The 19,626-nt window shown below is 38.6% G+C and overlaps 1 protein-coding gene across 8 annotated transcripts in view; it reads left to right on the top strand.

Annotated features, from left to right (window-relative positions):
• NAV3 (neuron navigator 3) overlaps positions 1 to 19,626 on the top strand; it is a 566,306-nt gene that overhangs the window by 418,248 nt on the left and 128,432 nt on the right. For 5 of the 8 annotated variants that reach the window (XM_063322883.1, XM_063322884.1, XM_063322879.1 and 2 more), the window contains 3 exons: positions 913 to 981; positions 3,660 to 3,799; positions 10,384 to 11,422. In XM_063322883.1, coding sequence (XP_063178953.1) covers positions 913 to 981; positions 3,660 to 3,799; positions 10,384 to 11,422 — 1,248 coding nt within the window. Of the gene's footprint in view, positions 1 to 912; positions 982 to 1,911; positions 1,980 to 3,659; positions 3,800 to 10,383; positions 11,423 to 19,626 lie in introns of those variants that run through there. The other 3 variants (XM_063322880.1, XM_063322886.1, XM_063322882.1) reach the window with 3 other exon arrangements.

The following is a 19,626-nucleotide window of genomic DNA, read 5'->3' as shown; positions in this document are numbered from 1 at the left end:
TCTGTACCCTTAGGCTGTGTGGATCCCAGAGGATGCACCTGTTCATAGTAACTGAAATAATCTGGCAAGCGGCCTTACGTTGGCTGTGTGTTTGACATATCCCCTATGCAAATGTCTAAAAGAATAGAGGCATAAATCTGTTGTTTAGTAGTGACACATTGCTGGGTGTCATAAGGAACGTGCAGTTTTCAGCCCTGTAGCACAGCCTATCTTCTGTTGCAGAAACACTACTCGGATGCCTTAATAGACAAAGGTGCATTTTCCTGTGGAATTTAACAGTGAGTCCAAGCACGTGTCAGGGCTTTCCTAATAAAGCCTCTGATTCATTGCCTGGGTAATGTACCACATACATGACCTGTGCTGCTGTAACAGCAATGAAAATTATGGTGGGATGCTTCTTCCATATAGCTCTACTGTCAGGAGGGTCACCTTTCTTTCTTTAGTGGGAATTTTTCTGGGTCCACTTTGGATCTGGTATAGCAAATTTGTTCCTAACTGCCAGAGTCTGAACCCAGTCAGGTTGCTGGAGAAACTAGTAGCTGTATGTTTGTTCTTAGTACTTTTTGTGTATAAAAAAAAACCCCAAAGACACAAAGTTTTGAGGTGCGCTTTGTGTGAATTGAGCTAGACTTCAGTAATTCAGTCACTGTGGAAATTTGCCCCCATTGTCTGTTCCTAAGAAAATTTATAGCAAATGAGATGAGTTATAATAATATCCATTATTTCATAATCTGTACATTGCATCACTCATAAAAATCTGCATGTTGCATTATTTCATATTTTTGCCAGTTAATTTGTGTTTTCTATCCATGTTCAGTTTGCATTCATTAACTCATAGTTTGCTGGTAAGTGTGTTCTTTCTATACATGTTCAAAGAAATTGAATTAAATTTCTCTGTTTCTTCTCATACAGTCTCACAGCCAGATATGCAACTCAGTCTAATCACAGTGGAATTGCAACCAGTCAAAAAAAGACTTCTAGGTCAGTTAAATATCTCTAATTTATCGCTTGTTAGTGATACTCAAGCAAGTATATGCCCATTGATATTTTATCCTTTGGACATAAGCAGACATTAAACAATGTGTATTTATGTTACACGTGCAAGCTTCGCAACAATGAGCTTTGCCACGGGAGAGCCTTGTATGGACTGGAGGAAGCCGATTTGTACTGTATATTAGTAATATTTCTGGTTGTTATGTATCCTGCATCTTTGTTATCGTGCATGTAAAATATTGGATGTGAAGGATTAGTCGGTGATTTTAGTGCTCTCTACTTTCTGGCTCAAATCCTTACTTTAGTCATGAGTGGAAAGAAGTTTGGGAGTCCATCCCAATTCCCATGAGATGTTTTGCGTGTATAACAAATCCACCTGAGAAGTTGAGTTCACAGAGCCAAGTTCACGCAGAAGCAAAATAGAGCAGAGAAAAAAGAACCACTTACAAGACTTCTGCTCCATCAAGAGTAGCCTGCACACAGTCCTCACGAACGAGATGCTTTGTTTTGGCAGTGAATTTGACAGAGCTGTGTGTAGGAGCTGACCTGTTTCAGATTTCATCAGTACTTTCAGTTTATCACTTCCATGAGCACTAAAATCTACAAGCCAGATTGCAGAAGAAAGAAACTGAGGTCTAAAGCTTAATCTTGTTTCTAGCTTTTTTTTTTTTTGTGGGGGATAATTAATGTGTTCATTAATTATACCTTTGCTGTACAGTTCATTGGTGAGAACAATGAACTCTAAATTGCATAATCTACAATAAAGATTGCATTTTGCAGTATAGCGCACTAACACAATTTGAGTTGCTGGTGATAGCTTGGAATGAGCTATACCACGGTCCAGTTGCTTTGCACCTGCATTTATAGGTCTTCAGTTTTCCTTATTGCTGATGCTCCTGTCTTGTCCACACTCAACATGTCGGGGTTAACAGTCTTATTGTCTAATACTTTAAATCTGTGGCAGTGTTTCCGAAGCCTGTTCAGAGGTATGTGACTTGTCCCTTATTTGTTATTCTCTTTGCATTTCCTTAGCTGCTTAACATGATTCTGCAAGAGCTATTTAAAACCTGAATTTAATTAAAAAAAAGACAGCAAATGAGGTAAACTGGAAAGTGTGTAGAGCAAATGACCTCATAGATAATGTGCTTACTGTGGCAAGTTCTCGAATTCTGGCATGCAGAATATATGCAGAACTATTTTATATTTTAACAGAACTGATGAGTTTCCAGTGTTGCACATGCCCTCTCGTTGCTTTTTTCATTACCTTTGACAAATGATCTCAGGGCTCTTACTGCCTGTCAAATTAGGGTAATGAGAAGGAGCAAATGGATTTTTAAGTTTGTTTTAGTGCATTCTTCAGGGAACAGAAGATCACTCGAATTCATGGGTCACGGTAAAGGTTAGCATGCGTACAGCTGCAGAGCTGAGACAGTCTGCTCTGGGCTCGGCACGGAGACTAGCAGGGCAGGCTGGCGGCCAGAATGAGCCATAAAAATAACTAATGGATTAGCTCTCTGAGGCTTAAATTGGTAAAGGAAGAGAACATGGAGCTGTTTACATATGTTCGCTAATGAAAATAAAATTATTTGAACATTTCTGTTGTACCAGTATATTAAACCAAAAAAAAACTTTGGAAGAAATCTAACGTTTTGTAATTCTTTGTATCGTGATTTTTTTCTCCCTTTTGATGCTGCTCTTTTGTAGTATAGTGAAATGAACAGAATTCGATAACTCTGGTATATTTTTTATTGCCACTATTAAAATCATCATATCATTCTAATAAGTGAGAAGCAGAAGAGAGATATTCTTCTCCTATGGCAAAAGCCTTTTGCTGATTTGACCATTTCATTTTGTCTATCAGATAACAAAACTGGAAAGGAGTGGGGAGGCCCACAAAGGTGCTGCAGAAAGTTTGAAGTAAGCGTGTATTAAAGAATCTTACAGCAGAGAACAGATTCAGACAGAAAAAAGACGCCAGGGACATGCCAGGGACAACAGAGGCTACATTTTTTTTCTTAGCATCGCCACACAGTAAGGTTCAGATGGTGGCAGCAAATACTAACAAATGAACTATATGGTCTGCATTATATAATTCTGTCCAAAAGCTGTACATGCATCTGTAGCATCTAGCTAAAATGTGTATTTTCAATATTTTTCATTTAAAATAATAAGGTGGAAGTGCTTTAGCCGATACTCTCTGAAAAATAACCAAAGATAACTAAAAAGCTAGTTATGCTAAACACAGCTGTCAAATATTTGCTAGAGTAAAAGATACGAAGTACTTCTCAACTATGTATTGTTGTGCTTTCTAATCAATTTCTGTAACATTTCGTCTTCAAAAGTGACAGATTTAAATAAAAGTTGATATTGCACTTTAACGGTTTGTTAGGATGAATCTGTTTTAGCAACGTTAATGGCAAATGCAAAGCATCTTCTTACATGTCTTGTGACTCTAGAAAGCATCTTTTTCCCTTTTGTGTGCGTAAGGATAAGCTTTTATTTTCATTTGTGGAGTCTAACTAATTTGAATCTTCCTGTTCATTGTTGCTTACCTGAAATCCTTGTTTTCGGTTCTTGGTTTTAAATTCTGGTCTGATATTAGCATACTGCCTCCTCTGTGTGTTGCATTACATAAAATGAACTAATTTCTGATTATACCATTCCAGGCTTCCAGGACCCTCAAGGGTGCCAGCTGCAGGCAGCAGTACCAAAGTCCAGGGAGCTTCTAATTTAAATCGGAGAAGCCAGAGCTTTAACAGCATTGACAAAAACAAGCCCCCACAATATGCAAACGGAAATGAAAAAGGTAAATGATTAAAAGTTACTAAGCTCACTCTACATAACATACAAGAGGAAAAAAAAATCACTTGGTAAGGAAGACCTTTGGAGATAGGGCTCTGAATTAGGACTTGTGGTTGAGTTGGGTTTAAAGTTCATAACCGAAAACTTTCAAGATGTTATATTTTATCCCTCTTCAATGGAAATATCACTGGGTGATTTTTCTGAATTAAAAATGAATCCATATTGGATGCCTACAATCTTGGTCCATATTCAAGTGTCCTCATACACAAAGGAAGACTGCCATAATTTTCAGGGAACTTTGCATCTTAGCCTCTAATGGAGAAGAATCAGAATATTATATTTGCATCAGAATATTACATGCATTTATTCCTTCAGAACCTTACCTAGTGTATATATAAGTAGGAATAGAGGATTGCAAATTAAGGCAAATGTAATGAAATTTTGCAGGGATTTGAATTCAGTGTTCATGTTTTATTGCCTCCTTTAAATACGTACTTCTGTTATGGAAAAAAACTGAGTTCCCTGGGTCCTTCTATTTCTCCCACCATGACACTGTTTTCCTGGAAAACGTACCTCTTCAGGCTTTATCTCAGAAAGAATAATGTAAAAATTCATGTTTCTGAGTTGTGTAACTAATCCAGCCCCTTCCCCCTCTTCTTTCTTCCTTTGTGTAATGAATAGCATTTTATTCATATCTCTGGGTTAGAATACAGTTGAAAATGATACAATATACATAGTACCCGTTTGCATCCTTGGGGTCTGTGGGAGGAACAAGTATGCAGTGAATGTTCTTCATCCAAGCAACAGGCAGCTATCCAGATTTTTTTTACAAAATTCTGATGAGCACACTTTGCCCCTAGCTGTATCTGAAGATATAAAACCATCCTTTCAATCGTTATTTCTTTATTTTTACTATCGGGGTTGAATGTTTTAGATAGTTCTATAGTGGGATTTATTTTATCAAGGACTTCTTTATGGCAAGACGTCCAGGCTAAAACTAGAAAGAGATCAGAGTGACATCTGAGCAGACACTGTATAGTTCACAAATACAATAGCGAAGTTATGAAGTAGGAAATGTGGCTGCTTGAGTGAAGGTATGTACAGCAGTTTAGGTTTTAGAATTGCTTCATAATGTTGACATAAGTTTGCTACTAAAATATGTGGGAGTGAAATGATTCAAGGTGAGATATGTTTGTAGATATTAATATTCTTAATTCGTTACTTGTAAACTGTCTTTTGACTGCTAAGGTTTGCATTGCATTGCACATTTATGTGGCTGTTTGCATGATGGGTTTCTTTACTTTCCCATTTCTTTACAGCAGAGAATGAGAACCTTGATGAGATTTTTAGTGAAGTCATCGCAAGAGGATAAGGGCTTTTTTGTGTATAATCATTCAATTCATTTTACAGGATATAGAAAATGTAATGTTGCATACCTACAGAGTACTAAATCTGAGATGTTTCTCTCTGCTCTTTTTTCTTTCTTTCAAAACAGCAGAATGGATGGAAGAGCACTGATTTTACATAAGAATATAAACTGAATACAAGTTTGTTTTGGAGTATAAAGCAGAAGTTAATTAGAGAAAATAACTGCTGTGAATGCAAGGATAGTGAAGTGGTACTTTTTATAATACCCTAAAAGTACACGAGAACCTCTATTTGCATTCACCATGTTGCTTCTTGCCTAAAAACAACTGAACCATGCTATATTTTAAATTTTATTATTGTAGTGGCTAATTTTTGAATATTCCAATGAAATTTCCAAGTAATCTTTTGATTTATTTTTTAAAGTATTTGAGGATGTTTTGTGAACTGAGTTTTTTTGAAGCATTTGTTTAGAAACAAACTTCAGCCCTCACAATAGTAATAATAACAAACGTCTCTTAAAGAAACCACAAACACATCTTTAAAAAAACTGATTTCTCCTTACAGTGTGGCACACATAATAAACCTTATATTTCAAATGTTGCTTCTGATACAGATGCTTGGATCAAGATAACTGTAACAACTTCTATTCAATGGATATGCTGTCCATACACTCTAATTTCTGAAACATAGATCATATAGTAAATAGCTCGTAATTCTGCATTAGCGTTGTATAAACTGAAGTAGAGAGACAACTTGCTCTAGGTAAATAGTCGTTAAAGGTTGGGACCTCCAGAGCTCTTCAAGGGCAGACCACTGTTGGTACATTTTTCTCTGCTGTACACCTTCCTGTATGTCCTATAAGGAGACTTCAGAAAAGATATACAGCATAAGGGTTTTTTTTTTAATCCAGTTATGTGTAATACTTGAAATCCATTCCTGCATAACACGGTTTCCAACTCAGTCACAGTGGGGAATGGATATGTAGACACAGAATTAAAGGAGACCTGAAGGTGATCCAAAATAAGACATGATATGGCCTTCTTATTCAGTATGTTTTTAATGTTATCATCTCCTTTGAATGTTGCTTAGGGAGTAGTTCACAAAGTAAGAAACCTAGCTTCCCTGAGCGAATGTGGGTTTGCTCTTTACTGAGTACAGCCCAGTTTTCACCCATCGATGCAGCCCATTGCTGTGACACAGGTAACTGTAGCTGTGGTTAAATCAGGAACACAGAATGCACTGAAACAATAAACGTATCGTGAACTGAAACTCATCTGTGGAACTTTAGTGAGCTGACCTTTGGGTTGTTTTTTTTGCTGGACTTTGCAGCTTATGGATGTGTTTCAAAGGACACATCTGTTTTCCAAGACACGTCACATTTATCTGCTTCTGACATTAAAATAAAGACAAAAATAAAACTATGAAAATGAAATTATTTGAATAAAGTAACTAATCACATTGCTAATAAGGTGGATACCAAGGGCATTTTGAGTCCAGCAAAGAAATAATGTTCTAATTCAAGTCAGATTTTAAAAAAAAAATATTTACACTTAGAGCTTAAAAACACTGTGTCTAAACACCGATAGGGGTCTCTGTGTCATGGAGTTTAATTGCCTGCTTTTCAGTATAATTTTATAATATAAAATGGTGTTCGCGTATTGTCCAAACTTGGTTTCAACAGTATTTAGTTATTTTGCCCATATTGACTCTGAGAAACTCTGTCAATGGGCGCAAATTGTTAATCGTCTGTGACCAGTATGTACCTCTATCGTTAATTTGTTTATGTTTCTGCTGGTGCCAGTATTTTGTCCCTGGTGGTGTTCTCCTCCTGAGCTGATAAGGGGTAGCTACTTTCTCATGGACAGCTGAAATGGGATGCTTGAACAAGCTGAACTGTTTTAATCTCAGCAGATCGACCTCCCATTCCTCCAAGCATCCCTATAGCAATGCTCTGCAGTTCTTCTATATTCTACTAACCATTTTTATTGTGACGGACTAAAATTGGGTGCTCTAACCTGGACATCCACCTGCTACAGAATATCTAGATTATTAGTACTATGCTGCAACGGGGGAACTGTTGTCACAGAGGTCCTGTCTTAGGTCCTGTCTTCTTCAACAGCACTGAACACAGCAAAGGTCACAGATGAGAAGACAGAGGCGGCTGATTATATACTGGACCCAAGTTTAACCCCACACATGTCCTATATTTGTGCAACAACCTATGAGAAGTGGACTTGAAAATGTCCATGCGGTTGTCATGGTCTTGCTGGGTTCTGGTAGAAATTTCTGGTTTTGCGCTGAAGAGCTGGGGGTGTTGCTGCTCTGCCTTCCCAAGGCAGGTTGGGCTGAGCTCTAAAGAACTGAGCTCTCAAGCGGAATGCAAAATTGTTTTCACCACAAGCTAATTATGCATTTCTGCAACAAGCGTATTAGGCCCTAAACAGAAGACTGTCTTCCTGTAAAATTTAGTTTACAGAAATATGAAATTGTTGCCGTTGGTGGGGTTCACTCTGTATCAAAATCACCACAAGGTGGGGACAGATTTCACGTAACAAAAAGCTAAATCTAAGTCCAATTGAACATGCAGAAAGCAATGAATGACGTGCAGCTTCAAGTAATGCATTTGGGCTTGGCGGGGGCGGGCAGGGATAGATCTTTTTATTCCACATCTTTAAACATACAGACAGGTTCTCAATATTTCCTGAGAGCGTGCAGTCCACATTCCTTGCAGAAACATTAAGGATACGCTTTAAATTGAAAAGTAAAGTCAAGTTAAAGTTCTCTGTAATTTTTTGATGTTGTTTACGGTTTGTGACATAGGGATCAAATAAGTACCAGTGATTCCAGGAACCTGTTTCTTTTTGCTATATATGTAGCAAAATAAGCTGTTGATGAAACAGTAAATGCTCTTCTTTTTACAATTTCCTCCCCCCATGAGTTTAATATTATATAGCAGGAAATACGGGAAGGCATACATTCTTCTTTTTAATCAGAACATTTTTATTTTTTTTTGTAGTAAAACTAATAGCCTGAAGCCGTACAAATGTAACAGAATTAATACAACAGAGTGTAGTAGCATCCTGCTGTTCAAAGATTGTTACATGTATTCTGCGTAAGCTTTGCATATTCTTATGGTGAATTGTTCTTCTGCAAAACTATTGAGATAGCTAAAGACCCCAATCCTCCTGTGTAATTAAGGCAAGCTTAGTGCAAGGCAAGACGTGTGCAAGAAGGTCCTTGTGCACACCCAGTCCTGGGCTATCAGCCATGGGGCTGATCCCTGGTATAAATTAAGGAAGCCTGAGGGCTGCAGTAATTTCCAACAGCTGTTGTTGGCCCCAGGCTCTCTTCCAGGATCTGAGGCTCACCAGAAAACAGCAGGGGCTCAGCCGCAATTCCTGCCTTGGTCGCAAGGGAGGGATCAGCTCTGCAGCCGCCCACTAAAGCTGCTCCATGTGCATGGTGCTGCCTGGAGCAGGGGAATAAGCCGTAACCTCACCTGTCCCAGAAAATGCTCTGTGGCAGCCCTTACCAATTAACGTTTTCTTGCCTGGTAACTGGATGCAGCAGAGCTGCTTGAAAACTGTGAAGGTGGACTGAGCTCGTTTAGCGCTGTGGGGTTTACATATCAGGCTGAGGTGCACACAAAAATCTCCGGGCAGATGGAATTATACAGCATCTATTAAAGGTGGAGGTGACTGGCCTGCTAGGGTCCAGTTGTAAGCAAGTAAAAGCTGTTACTTCTGTCCTGTTACTTTTTTTCAGTTTTTTTTAAATATTATTATTTTTAAACTACAAATTCTTAGTGCTATTTAGAGAAATAAATTTTGCTATGTTTGCATTCTTCGTTAAAGAAAAAAACAGCTCCCCTTTTAGGATGCTCAGAGTCCTCCTTTTCCTATGTGTATTGGTGGCCTTCAGACTTCCAAGTGGGTAGTTTAATCCATACTAGGGCCTTAGGGCTGAGACTGCAAAAATGAAAATGATGCATAACTTCAAACTCTGTGCTGAAGGGACAAATGTCTTCAGCGTCCTCATCTATTGTATTATTCAGACAGAGGGGCCCCAAGGCATGACTTCAACTTCATGTGTGTATGCAACACACCAAGGACTCTTTTTGCCATTACATGAACTATATTTGTATTGCATGTTTCATGGGCTTTCTTGTAGTACTGAATTTGATATATTGTAGGCAGACTTACGCCTAATTCACTGGCAGTCCTGAGACTCGATGGCAAGAAAAAATAGACACACTAAGAGAAAATATGTCATCTGCTGAAATAGCTATGTACCAAATATTTAATTGCCATTACCACTTCATTTCTCCAGTGCTCCAGAATAATAGTGTTTAGATACTCAGGTATGTCTTGGAAATCTGAGCTTCATACAGAAGAGCTTAACCCTTTTGTGCATTGGTATTCTTTGCTTAATAAGGCTAGATGACTTTTTGAAAATCATGGTTGTCAATCAGCATAGTTTGATTATTACAGAAGGAGTCGTCTTCTCATTCTTCAGGCCCAAAACAGCTATTGTTGCTGTACCCATGTAGATGATATATCATTGTGTATGTCAAGTACTGGCACTGGTGAAATTATTGATATATTTTTTCCCACCTATGAAAGCGCACTGGGATAAGTTCCTGAAGTCAGCTACTTAAAGTAGTTAACTGTACTTAAACCAGAAAAAAAAGTATAGTGACCTGCCGTTTTTTGCTTTTATGAAGACTGATCGTATATCTTTAATTTCAGTATTACTCAGTCCTTCTCCTCCTGCCGAAAACCTCAGCTTTCTAGCACATATTTTGCTTTCACAAAACATCAAAACCCTGTCTCTCTGATTTTGTTTTACTTCCAATATTGTAGCATTCTTTTTTCTTCCATGTCTCATTGTTTTATTATTAACAAGTGATTGGAAGAATTTCTTTATGAATTATTAAAGATGAAATCTTTAAATTGGAAGGTTTAATTTGCATAATGAAATGGCTACAAGGGAGGTGTTTCCAAGGCTCTCTTGAGCTCATAGAAGTATTGCACAACACTGTGATGGTGGGGCGAAAAAAAGGCATTTTCGATTAGCATCCTTCCTGTTCCATGCACATGTAAATTATGTTTATTATAAATCACACGTAACTGTGTTTTAAGTGCCAGAGGAGCATGATATCACCTTCAAGCAAGAGCTGGGAGAATAACTGTACCATTATGGTCCTTTCTGTTTTTTAAGCAGATTCACCAAAAGGCCCTCACCCATCCACAGGCATGAATGGAAATGTGCAGCATCCCACCAGCACCGGGCAGCAGCAGGTCTCTGCCATACCCTCTCCAAGTGCCAGCAAGCCTTGGCGCAGCAAATCCATGAATGTCAAACACAGCGCGACCTCTACCATGCTGTCCGTGAAGCAGCCTAGTCCCGCAACCTCCCCTACTCCATCTTCAGACAGGCTCAAGCCACCCCCTTCTGAAGGCGTGAAGCCCCCTTCATCTGGACAAAAATCTATGCTGGAAAAATTCAAGCTGGTTAATGCTAGGACTGCTCTGAGACCTCCTTTGTCGCTGAGCTCAGCACCCAGTGACAGTGGGAGAGAGGATGATACCTTTTCAGAGTGTGGAGAAATGGATGTCTTAAGCGGTGGGGTGAACAGCGGCGGCTCCACAAGTAGCAGTCCTAAAGTATCACCGAAGTTAACCCCTCCGAAAGCTGGAAGCAAAAATCTCAGCAATAAAAAGTCTTTGCTACAGCCAAAGGACAAAGAGGAAAAGAACAGGGACAAAAACAAAGTTTGCACTGAGAAAACAGTCAAGGAAGAGAAGGACCAGGTCACTGAAACATCTACAAAGAAGAGCTCAAAAATTGCAAGCTTAATCCCAAAGGGAAGCAAGACGACAGCAGCCAAGAAGGAAAGTTTAATACCTTCTTCTAGTGGGATCCCGAAACCTGGATCAAAGGTGCCAACAGCAAAGCAGAATGCTTCATCCGCATGCACGGGAAGTAAGGAGGTTGAAAAACTGAGGACTACAAAAGGAAACCAGTCCCAATCAACGCCAAAATCTCAACTCAGTGAGAAGGCTTCTCCTTCCTCTGGTCTTGCTTCTTCTGAAGGGAAAGAACCAGGAGCAGCTCTCACCCCGGGGTCCTCCACGGCTCTGTCAGCCTCGATGGCTACAAGCAGCGGCCAAGGCACGGGAAATGGTGTCGTCCAGCTTCCTCAGCAACAGCAATACAGTCACCCCAACACTGCCACAGTAGCTCCTTTCATTTATAGGTAAGGCCACAGAGAGAAATTGTGTTTGTGTTACCATTTAGGAAAGAGAGCTAAAACAGATAGAGTGGTGGTGGATCACACTGTTATGGTTCTTATCTCCCAGTTTCTGTCACAGCATCATGCACATGTTTTCCTAATATTATTTTTTAATTATTGTTACTGTATGAACAATTTTTTCCAAGAACTCTGAGTCTCTACCTTGTACAAAAGCAATCCACTGCAAATATTTGCCATTTAAAATTCAGGATGTTTTGATTAGAAATACAAATCACATGATACATTCCCTATGCTGCTTTTGAAAGGTCACAGCTGAGTCAGGTTTCTAGTGCGAATGTTCTTGTCTGCAATTTAAGAACCTCAACATTTATTTGATGATATTCAATATTATTTGCTTAAAATACACAGTTCTCTTAAAAAATCCTAAATTAAACTGCTGACGTTTTCAGAGTATGTAACAGCACTAGTAGGATATTAGAGGAAAAACCATAGACAACATTTTGGGCAGAGAGAAAAGGTTGTTGTCTGCAGGTCCTTTTCCTGTTTAGTATTATACACAAACTAGGTATAGATTAACTGCCATGGAGGCAGTTAATTTTTACAGGTGATAAAAACTCTTCTGATGGCCGAGGCTCTGGAATAGAGGAGTGAACAGTTATATATATCAACCTTTGTCTGAAGTTATTTTGCTATATGATAGAGCAACTGAAGAGAAGCTGAGAGATTTCATTGTTGTACAGCTCAGAAGACAGAGTAAGTGTGGAAAGACTGACAGGCTGGTTAGAGTAATGATTTCAGATGTCAGCTGTTGGAGGGCTTTAGCTACAGCTGCGGGTAAATTTAACATCTGATAAAATGACAAATACATTATAAAGCAAAATATACTGGCAGTTTTTGTTAGTGAGTAGTACTGTAGATAATCTTGGCTAAAGATTAAAGAGGTGCTGAAGTAGGCTCTGAGGGATTATATATATCATTACACACAACTAAACATACCTTCAAAACCAAGCTGGATGAGTGATAAACTGTTTACGTTAATTCTGAACAAAAGCAGATCAGAAAATCGTATGGGAAGGGGAAAAGGCATAATATAGGTTATATTTATTCTAATATGCAGTGGGTAGCCTCTGGAGTTTCAATTAAATATATCACTGAGTGTGCTTAATATGGATGTTTCTTTATAGCTATCTGGAATAACCTCAGTGATACAGACAATTTGCAGCGTGGTACATAGCATGGCCTATATATGCGTTAGGGTGCATATATAAAGAGAGAAGAAGCAGCTATGCTTTGCCTTCAGATGCATGTGCCATTTAATGGCAATTTTACGACATATTGATGCCATTTCATTGCATGATGGAGATATCTTATTGTTCTTTTAAGCTTCATCATGAACCAAAATGTATTTTGAATTTTAAAGGGTGATAGAAGCATGCATCTTCCAGTAAAATTTGGTATTAATAATCGTCTGTTTCCTTCAAAAAACCAGCAAAGGAGACAGTATTTGAAGTTAAATCTTGCATGAAAATAAAATTCTCGGAGCCAAGGTCTGATATCGGAATGCCATAAACCCGGAGTAATAGACTGACTTTGATGAGGTTACTTCAATGTGTATCTCCGCAACTGAGAGCAGAATCTGACCCAAAAATACACAGTAACTAAATTCCTTAAAATTCTCAAGGGCTTCGTAACAGTACACAATGATTTCAGAGAAGAATATAAATACAACCAATATATCCAAATTTCCAAAGTCAGCATATTTATTTTTGTGGACATATGGCAGATAGAAGTGTGCGTGAAGCTGGGGTACTGTATTTACATTTTCTTGCTCTTAAACATAACTGTTTTCTGAGCATTCACCACAATTTATACACAGAATTTTCAGGTGTGCTTGTTAGAACAGCTTTATAGATTAATGTCTTACTAGACAATAGTTACCATTTAGACTAACAGTTTTTTACAGTTAGAAGATTGTCTAGGCAGTCCTTGTAAAAAGTTTCTTTATAATTTAATAAAAATACAGTGCATTTTATCCAGAATCTTGCAGAATACTGCAATGTACTGCAATGTACTGCAATATACTGCTGTGATCAGTTTAGGCTGTTAACACAAGGATAAGTAGCCAGTGCTTTTTCTGATTTGTTGCTGATACCTGCAGATATCATGTATTTTGCAATGTTTATTTCCCAGGAGGATATTAATGTAGATTTGTGAGTAAAAGAAAGTATTCCAAAGAGGTTTTTTAAGGCCAGCATGTATTTTGCTTAAACAGAGAACGCAGCGCTGTAACAGTTATCAACAGTCACGTTTTCAGAGAGTTGTGTATTTTTATTAACGGACAGTAGATATAGAAAATACTGTTTCACTAGGAGGTTTTGAAATTATATATTGCACTATTCAGCTTTGCACTCTCAGTGCTTTGTTCTATCTGCTATCACATTGTGTTTTTATGCCTTTTAAATGCCATGGCATGGAAATTCATATGGGATTATTACTTCTCTTCAAAGATTAGTAGCAACAGTCAGAATTGCATTTGAGATAATCTAAATGGGTATAATTTATATTCTTCCATCCTCCTCAGCAAGTGATTATTTTTTTTTTCAAATGCAGTTGTGAATGTGATATTTGCAGCCCTTATGTGTCCCCTCTGAAGTTGACTGCAGGGTCTAACTGATCTAAGAAAAGCTGAAGTAGATGTAATTCAGTTGCCAGAAAGCTTGACAAGAGAGATGCAGCAGGAAAAACAACTAAAAGGAAAGCATAAGAGACTCTGTTTAAAATATACCAGCCACTACTTTAAATTACACAGACAGAATTGGAGGAAGATGGAAATTGTGCCACCTGCCAGAGTCCCTTAGACTTGTATTGAATTTGGCCCTAGAATTTAGTTATCTTCCTAGTGGTGCATGAATTTCAGATGGAGAAGAGTAACTGGGAACTTTAGTGCTTACCAGCTTACAGCAAAACCAGGAAAAAAACAGGGCAAAAAGAAAGTCATCTGAATCTTTCCCCTAAAAAGTTAGCAAGACAATAACAGCTTAATTGCTCAGTATTTGGAGTTCTTAGCTGTCCTATGCATTGCTCAAAAGTGTAATATAACCTATAATTCCAAATGTTTTCTTGCACAGAGAAGAGCCTGTTGTATGCAATCATTGCTTTATTTTTTTTGTGAGCCAAATTGTATAAGTTTGCGTTATTTTCATAAAATGGGAAATATAACTAATAGTCCCAGGCGTAACACAAATGTCACCTCACTCCACAGGGCAAATCCTTACTTGGTGTAAATCATCATAACCCTATATGAAGTTTGTGATATGTTGGCAGTTAACATTTGCTGTGGATTTGCTCAAACACTAGAGGAATGTTTCAATAGGAGAACATAGAGTTGTAACTGGACGTGCGTACTGCAGTTTAATTTTATTGACTCCTCCAGAAACCGCTGTAGGAGCTTAGTGGATCTCTTTTCCATGGCAGGAATATAGAATCTGAAGTGCCCAAATCCCAGGGGCTGCGGTGCTCAGGAATTGCTTATTGCCTGAAATTCTGGAAGTATAGAAACTGCTGCAGAGAGCTGGCTGACCACTCATCATCCTGAGCTGCACTTCTACGTTGTGCATCACTTAAATTTCAGTTCTTCAGCTAAATTTGTAGCTTATTGATAGCAACATCTGGAATAAGTTTCAGCGCCGTCTGAATTGCGACCTTGCAGAAATACTCTTTCAGTGTCAATGCTAGACTACAAAAACCAGTTTGGCCCTGCTTTTGTCCCTGAAGAATAAGAAGCTGTAACTTCAGCTGCCTAATAGATTGGTATAGAGAAGATGGGGCCAGACTCTTCTTTGAAATGCAGGGTGATAGGATGAGAGGTAACAGATGCAAGTTACAGCAGGGCAAGGGCTGATTAAAAGTTAGAAAAAAATATTTTTACCTTGAGGGTGGAGCAGGCTGCCCAGAGAGGTTTCAGAAGCTCTGTTCTCAGACCTATTCGAGACTCAACCAAATGAGGCCCTGAGCAGCTTAATGTAGCCAGACCTGCTTTGAGCAGGCCATTGGACCAGATGGCATGTAGAACATCTTTCTGATCTAAATTACTTTATGGTTCGATGAGGACTAAAGTGTTCACTAGAAAGAGGCAGAGAAAGGAAATATCAGTATAATAAACAAAGACGTTACCAGGTACTAAAATCTCCTTCCTATCTCCTTTCTTATATGGTGATTGAAACAATTCTATTACTAGAGCATAGCTTCAAGGGTGCATGAGAAGCGCAGAGCTGTGACAGATGGGAAAGGAGGATATAATCCGGTTGCGCCTCTGGAGGTGCAGTGAAATTCAATTCCAGCTGCCTGTTCAGGATGTTTTTATACTGGCTTAGGGAAAGAATTAAACTGCTTTTCAAGGATCCTGCTAACGCAGCATCTGCAGGGTTTGTTGAAACCATATTTATGTCCAGTTTTAATGACAAAAAGCTACTTCTGGTCACTGATTGTGGAGTAAAGTTTTCAGTAAAAGACATTCCGTCAGTTAATTGTGTTTGTTAATAGATCGTGCAGCTGAACATACTGCAACTTTTTCTTTAAAAATGTGATGATTCAAAGTTATACTGCAGTGCTTTATTGATTTCCGTTATTTACGTTAACTGTTGTGAAAATAAAACAGTCACCACCAAAATTTTGCAATCATAGGTAGCCTACTAAACATTGCCACCCACCAGTTTTATTTGTAACAAAACCACAGTGTTTAGAAAAGACATCCCATTTGCTCATGCTTGATTTTCAAGTAATTGTGCAAGAAAAGTTTCCAGTGTAGAGATGTTGGCTTAAGAGATGGAAAGGAGGATAATAAATGGAGAAATCATTATAAACACATACTTGATCAATGCTGAGTTGAAACAGTAGCTTGATATTTTAGTTGCTTGCTGTTTATAATCTGAAGTTATTCTTCTAAATTGCCATAGAGACAAGTGTGGCCTTATTCCTTTGACTAAATAATCAGTAAAATGTAAGATAAAGAACCAAAAAGGATATTCTGTCCAGCAACCATATTAACCTTTTCATAAGCCAACTAAGCTTTATTTTAAACTAGTTAATCCCCACTACTCCAACAGGAAGGTTAACTCATCTCATTGTTAGAAATTTTGTACAATCTACATGATGAGACTGCATCCACTTTTTACTTTGTTAATATTGTCCTTTAACTTAAAAAGTTGTTTTCCCTGTTTTTGATCACCCTTTTTAAATATGTGAGGGAATACTCCCACCTCCTTCCTTCTCTTTTGCAAGGCTAAACCAAATTGTCTCTTTTCTTTCCTTTCAGAAGGGTTTCTTCTCCTGCATGAGCATCCTAGTAGTCTTTCTCTGCAGCTGTTTCCAATTTAGCTCACATGTCTTGAACATGGGTGATCAAACTGCTCATATTCCAGATGTGGTCCTGCCAGTCTGTTACACTGACAGTGATACACATTCAAAACAGCTGCACCTCAGAGAGTTTTTGCAAAAAAAAAAACAACCCCAGCATATTCATCTGATATCTTTTGGAATGTCGAGTAAAAACCAAACAAATCTTTGATGTTATCTGTGTTTATCGAAGGTTGGCTATTTCGTTAGAAACAGGAAATGACTGACTGCGTTGAAGACAGCTTATTAAGTACTGTTCCAAATTCTGTTCTTAATTACTCCTGTACGGGCTCATTTTAATCAAACTGAATGAGCTTGTGCAGGTGTGACTGAGAGCAGGATTTGTCCCGTTAAGTGAGTTTTATGTTCTTACAAATAGGTAGCATATACGTCGGTGGGTTGGGGATAAAGATATTCTCTGATTGCCATGATTAAAATAGAAAACAGATTGTCCTGTTTTCATGAGGGTTGCCTAAATTAACCTGCATTGCAGATGCACAGCACTGGAAGAAATGTCAATGGGGTTGCTTTGACTAAACTGAAATTCTTTTCACTTTCCTTGATGTCAATGAGATGCAAGGATTTAATATGTTTTTTTTAAGGCAGTGGGCTGTGAACAGGTAGAAGACAGAAAGACATTGATTAAGGACAATGTGTAAGGTTAATGAGAAGATCTTTTAATTTGCTGTTTGCTTGCCTGGAGCTTAATCCATGCTGCAGTCCTGCAGAGATCACTACGGAGTCATTCATAGGATTAATATGGCCCAGAGTAAGAAGTAAAAGCCAGAAGTATAGGAGAAGACAAATCTCACAGTTTCACCTTCCTTTTTTTTTTTTTTTTTTTAAGTAGAACAGCTGAGCTAAGCAAAGAGGCATCTAATCTACATCCTTTTTTGAATGTATCACACCCTGTGACAGGCCTAGAGCAAAGCAACCTGAAGTTTTAGGCACCCAGTCTCTACCTGGACCTCCTTACTCCCCAAGGGCTAGGACTCCGACATGGTTTTGCTTGGAAATCATTCACCATTAGACCAATCTCAGCCCATCTGGGCTAAGCGCTCAACTCCAGAAAAAAAACCAGAGCCTTGGCCATCATGCACCGAAAGGCAGGGCTGCTGTGGAAGTGCTGGCAGCTGGCAACCCAGTGGAAACCTGGTGGGAGAAGAGCTATTGGTGAGAGCCCCATCCCCAGGTTCCTCAGAACACCTCCATCACAGCTGCCCAAGGGCTGGGCAGGTGCCTTTTGGACCATCGTGTCCACAATTAACAACCAGTTTTCTCAAGTAAGCAGAACTTAAACTGCTTCTAAATCCATAGTCCTCTGTGGGATTTCTGTTGTTGCAATTAGAATCATTGATGTTTTTACCAAATTAAACATAAAAATGCTGAATGAAGTCAGTACCACAGTGTCTTTTTTATTTGTTTTGATAGCAAATCACATTTATTTTACATTGCATTTAAACTTTCAAGTTTCAAGTAAGATAAAAGGGAAATTTCATGCTTCTTAGATCTGTTATTTCAGGCTGCCTATAAATTTAAGAAAACCGCATCATATTTACATTTGGTTTCTGTTTCCATGGTTTTATTTCTACAAATTAAATCAAACATTTTTTTAATTATTAGTGTTATATGATCTTTGTTATTCAGTGTTTTTACTCTAAGGCTTAGATTTGAATGCCATCTTATGTCCCAGAAACTCGATTTTATGCTGCAATTAATCCCACAGATCACATTCTAAAATCTGGAATGGAAATCTTCACAAGTATCTCTTCTCACAGTGTTTTTCATCTCCTCTTCCTGGTTATAAATGCATCAGGTTTTTGAAAATGAGAAAAATAAAAAGCCAACAAAACAGTGAACGGCTATGTGCTTTAATTGGTATTTGGCATATCTCTAAAAGTTTTCACGTGACCTGGGCAAGCAAAAAAACTTGTATTCATTGTTATTTTAAGTAAACGGGTTCACTCATCATGCTGAAGTTTAGATAGTTGCTGTAGATCACTCATGACTTTTTTGTGCTCTTGGAGGGAGAACCAGTCCTTTTAACATTAGTATCTGTGTTCCCATACAGTCAATAACTGATGCATTCATCTGTATTGCCTGTATAGGCAATAGTCACTGCCAGAGGGCAATCCAGGTCATTGAAGTTCTGTTTCACCTAACCCCATTCACTAGATGAAGAATCGGTGGAAATGTTGAGTGTTGGTGACCGGTGAGAGTCCAGACCACTTAATCCTTTTCCAATGATAGATGTCCACGTAAACAGGAATGGATCCTTTCTATCCTCTCTTAGAAGACAGCTTACATATAAGGCTCTTGGTCACTCAGGGAAGGGTTTGCATCACCCTTCTGGGTTGATGCAGTGATTGATGGTTGAACAGTTGCACAATCAGGAATGTGATGCCATAGGATCAGAAGGAGAACAGGTGAAAAGGATCCCTTTTTGTTTCTAACCAGAGGTGGACTGATGTAAACTCCATATACATTTTGTGGAGAATACTGGGAATACTTGATCTGCACCCACCTAGCTGGGTGCTCTTCCTACAAGACCAAAAGCAGCCTACTCTTTTCTACTGTTTCTCGTAACAAACTCCAGCCTTGATCTGGCTCCAGCCCTGGCAGCTCTGTGATTTGGTTTCAGTGAGAAGAGTGCAAACCACATCAAATGCCTTTGCCGTTATTATAAGTGACTTTTTCTGAAATGTGTTTTTGGGCTGATAATTTGCCCTGGGCTGATCCAGCACAAAGTTTCAGCACTAACCCAGACAGGAGTACTCCTGAGCATTCATGGCTTCTCAAAGTGGCTCTCAGTG

The sequence above is a fragment of the Chroicocephalus ridibundus genome, chromosome 1, assembly GCF_963924245.1.
Source record: "Chroicocephalus ridibundus chromosome 1, bChrRid1.1, whole genome shotgun sequence".
Classification (NCBI taxonomy): Eukaryota; Metazoa; Chordata; class Aves; order Charadriiformes; family Laridae; genus Chroicocephalus; species Chroicocephalus ridibundus.
Note: the sequence above shows the minus strand (reverse complement) of the source record. Positions and strands in the feature narration are given on the sequence as shown.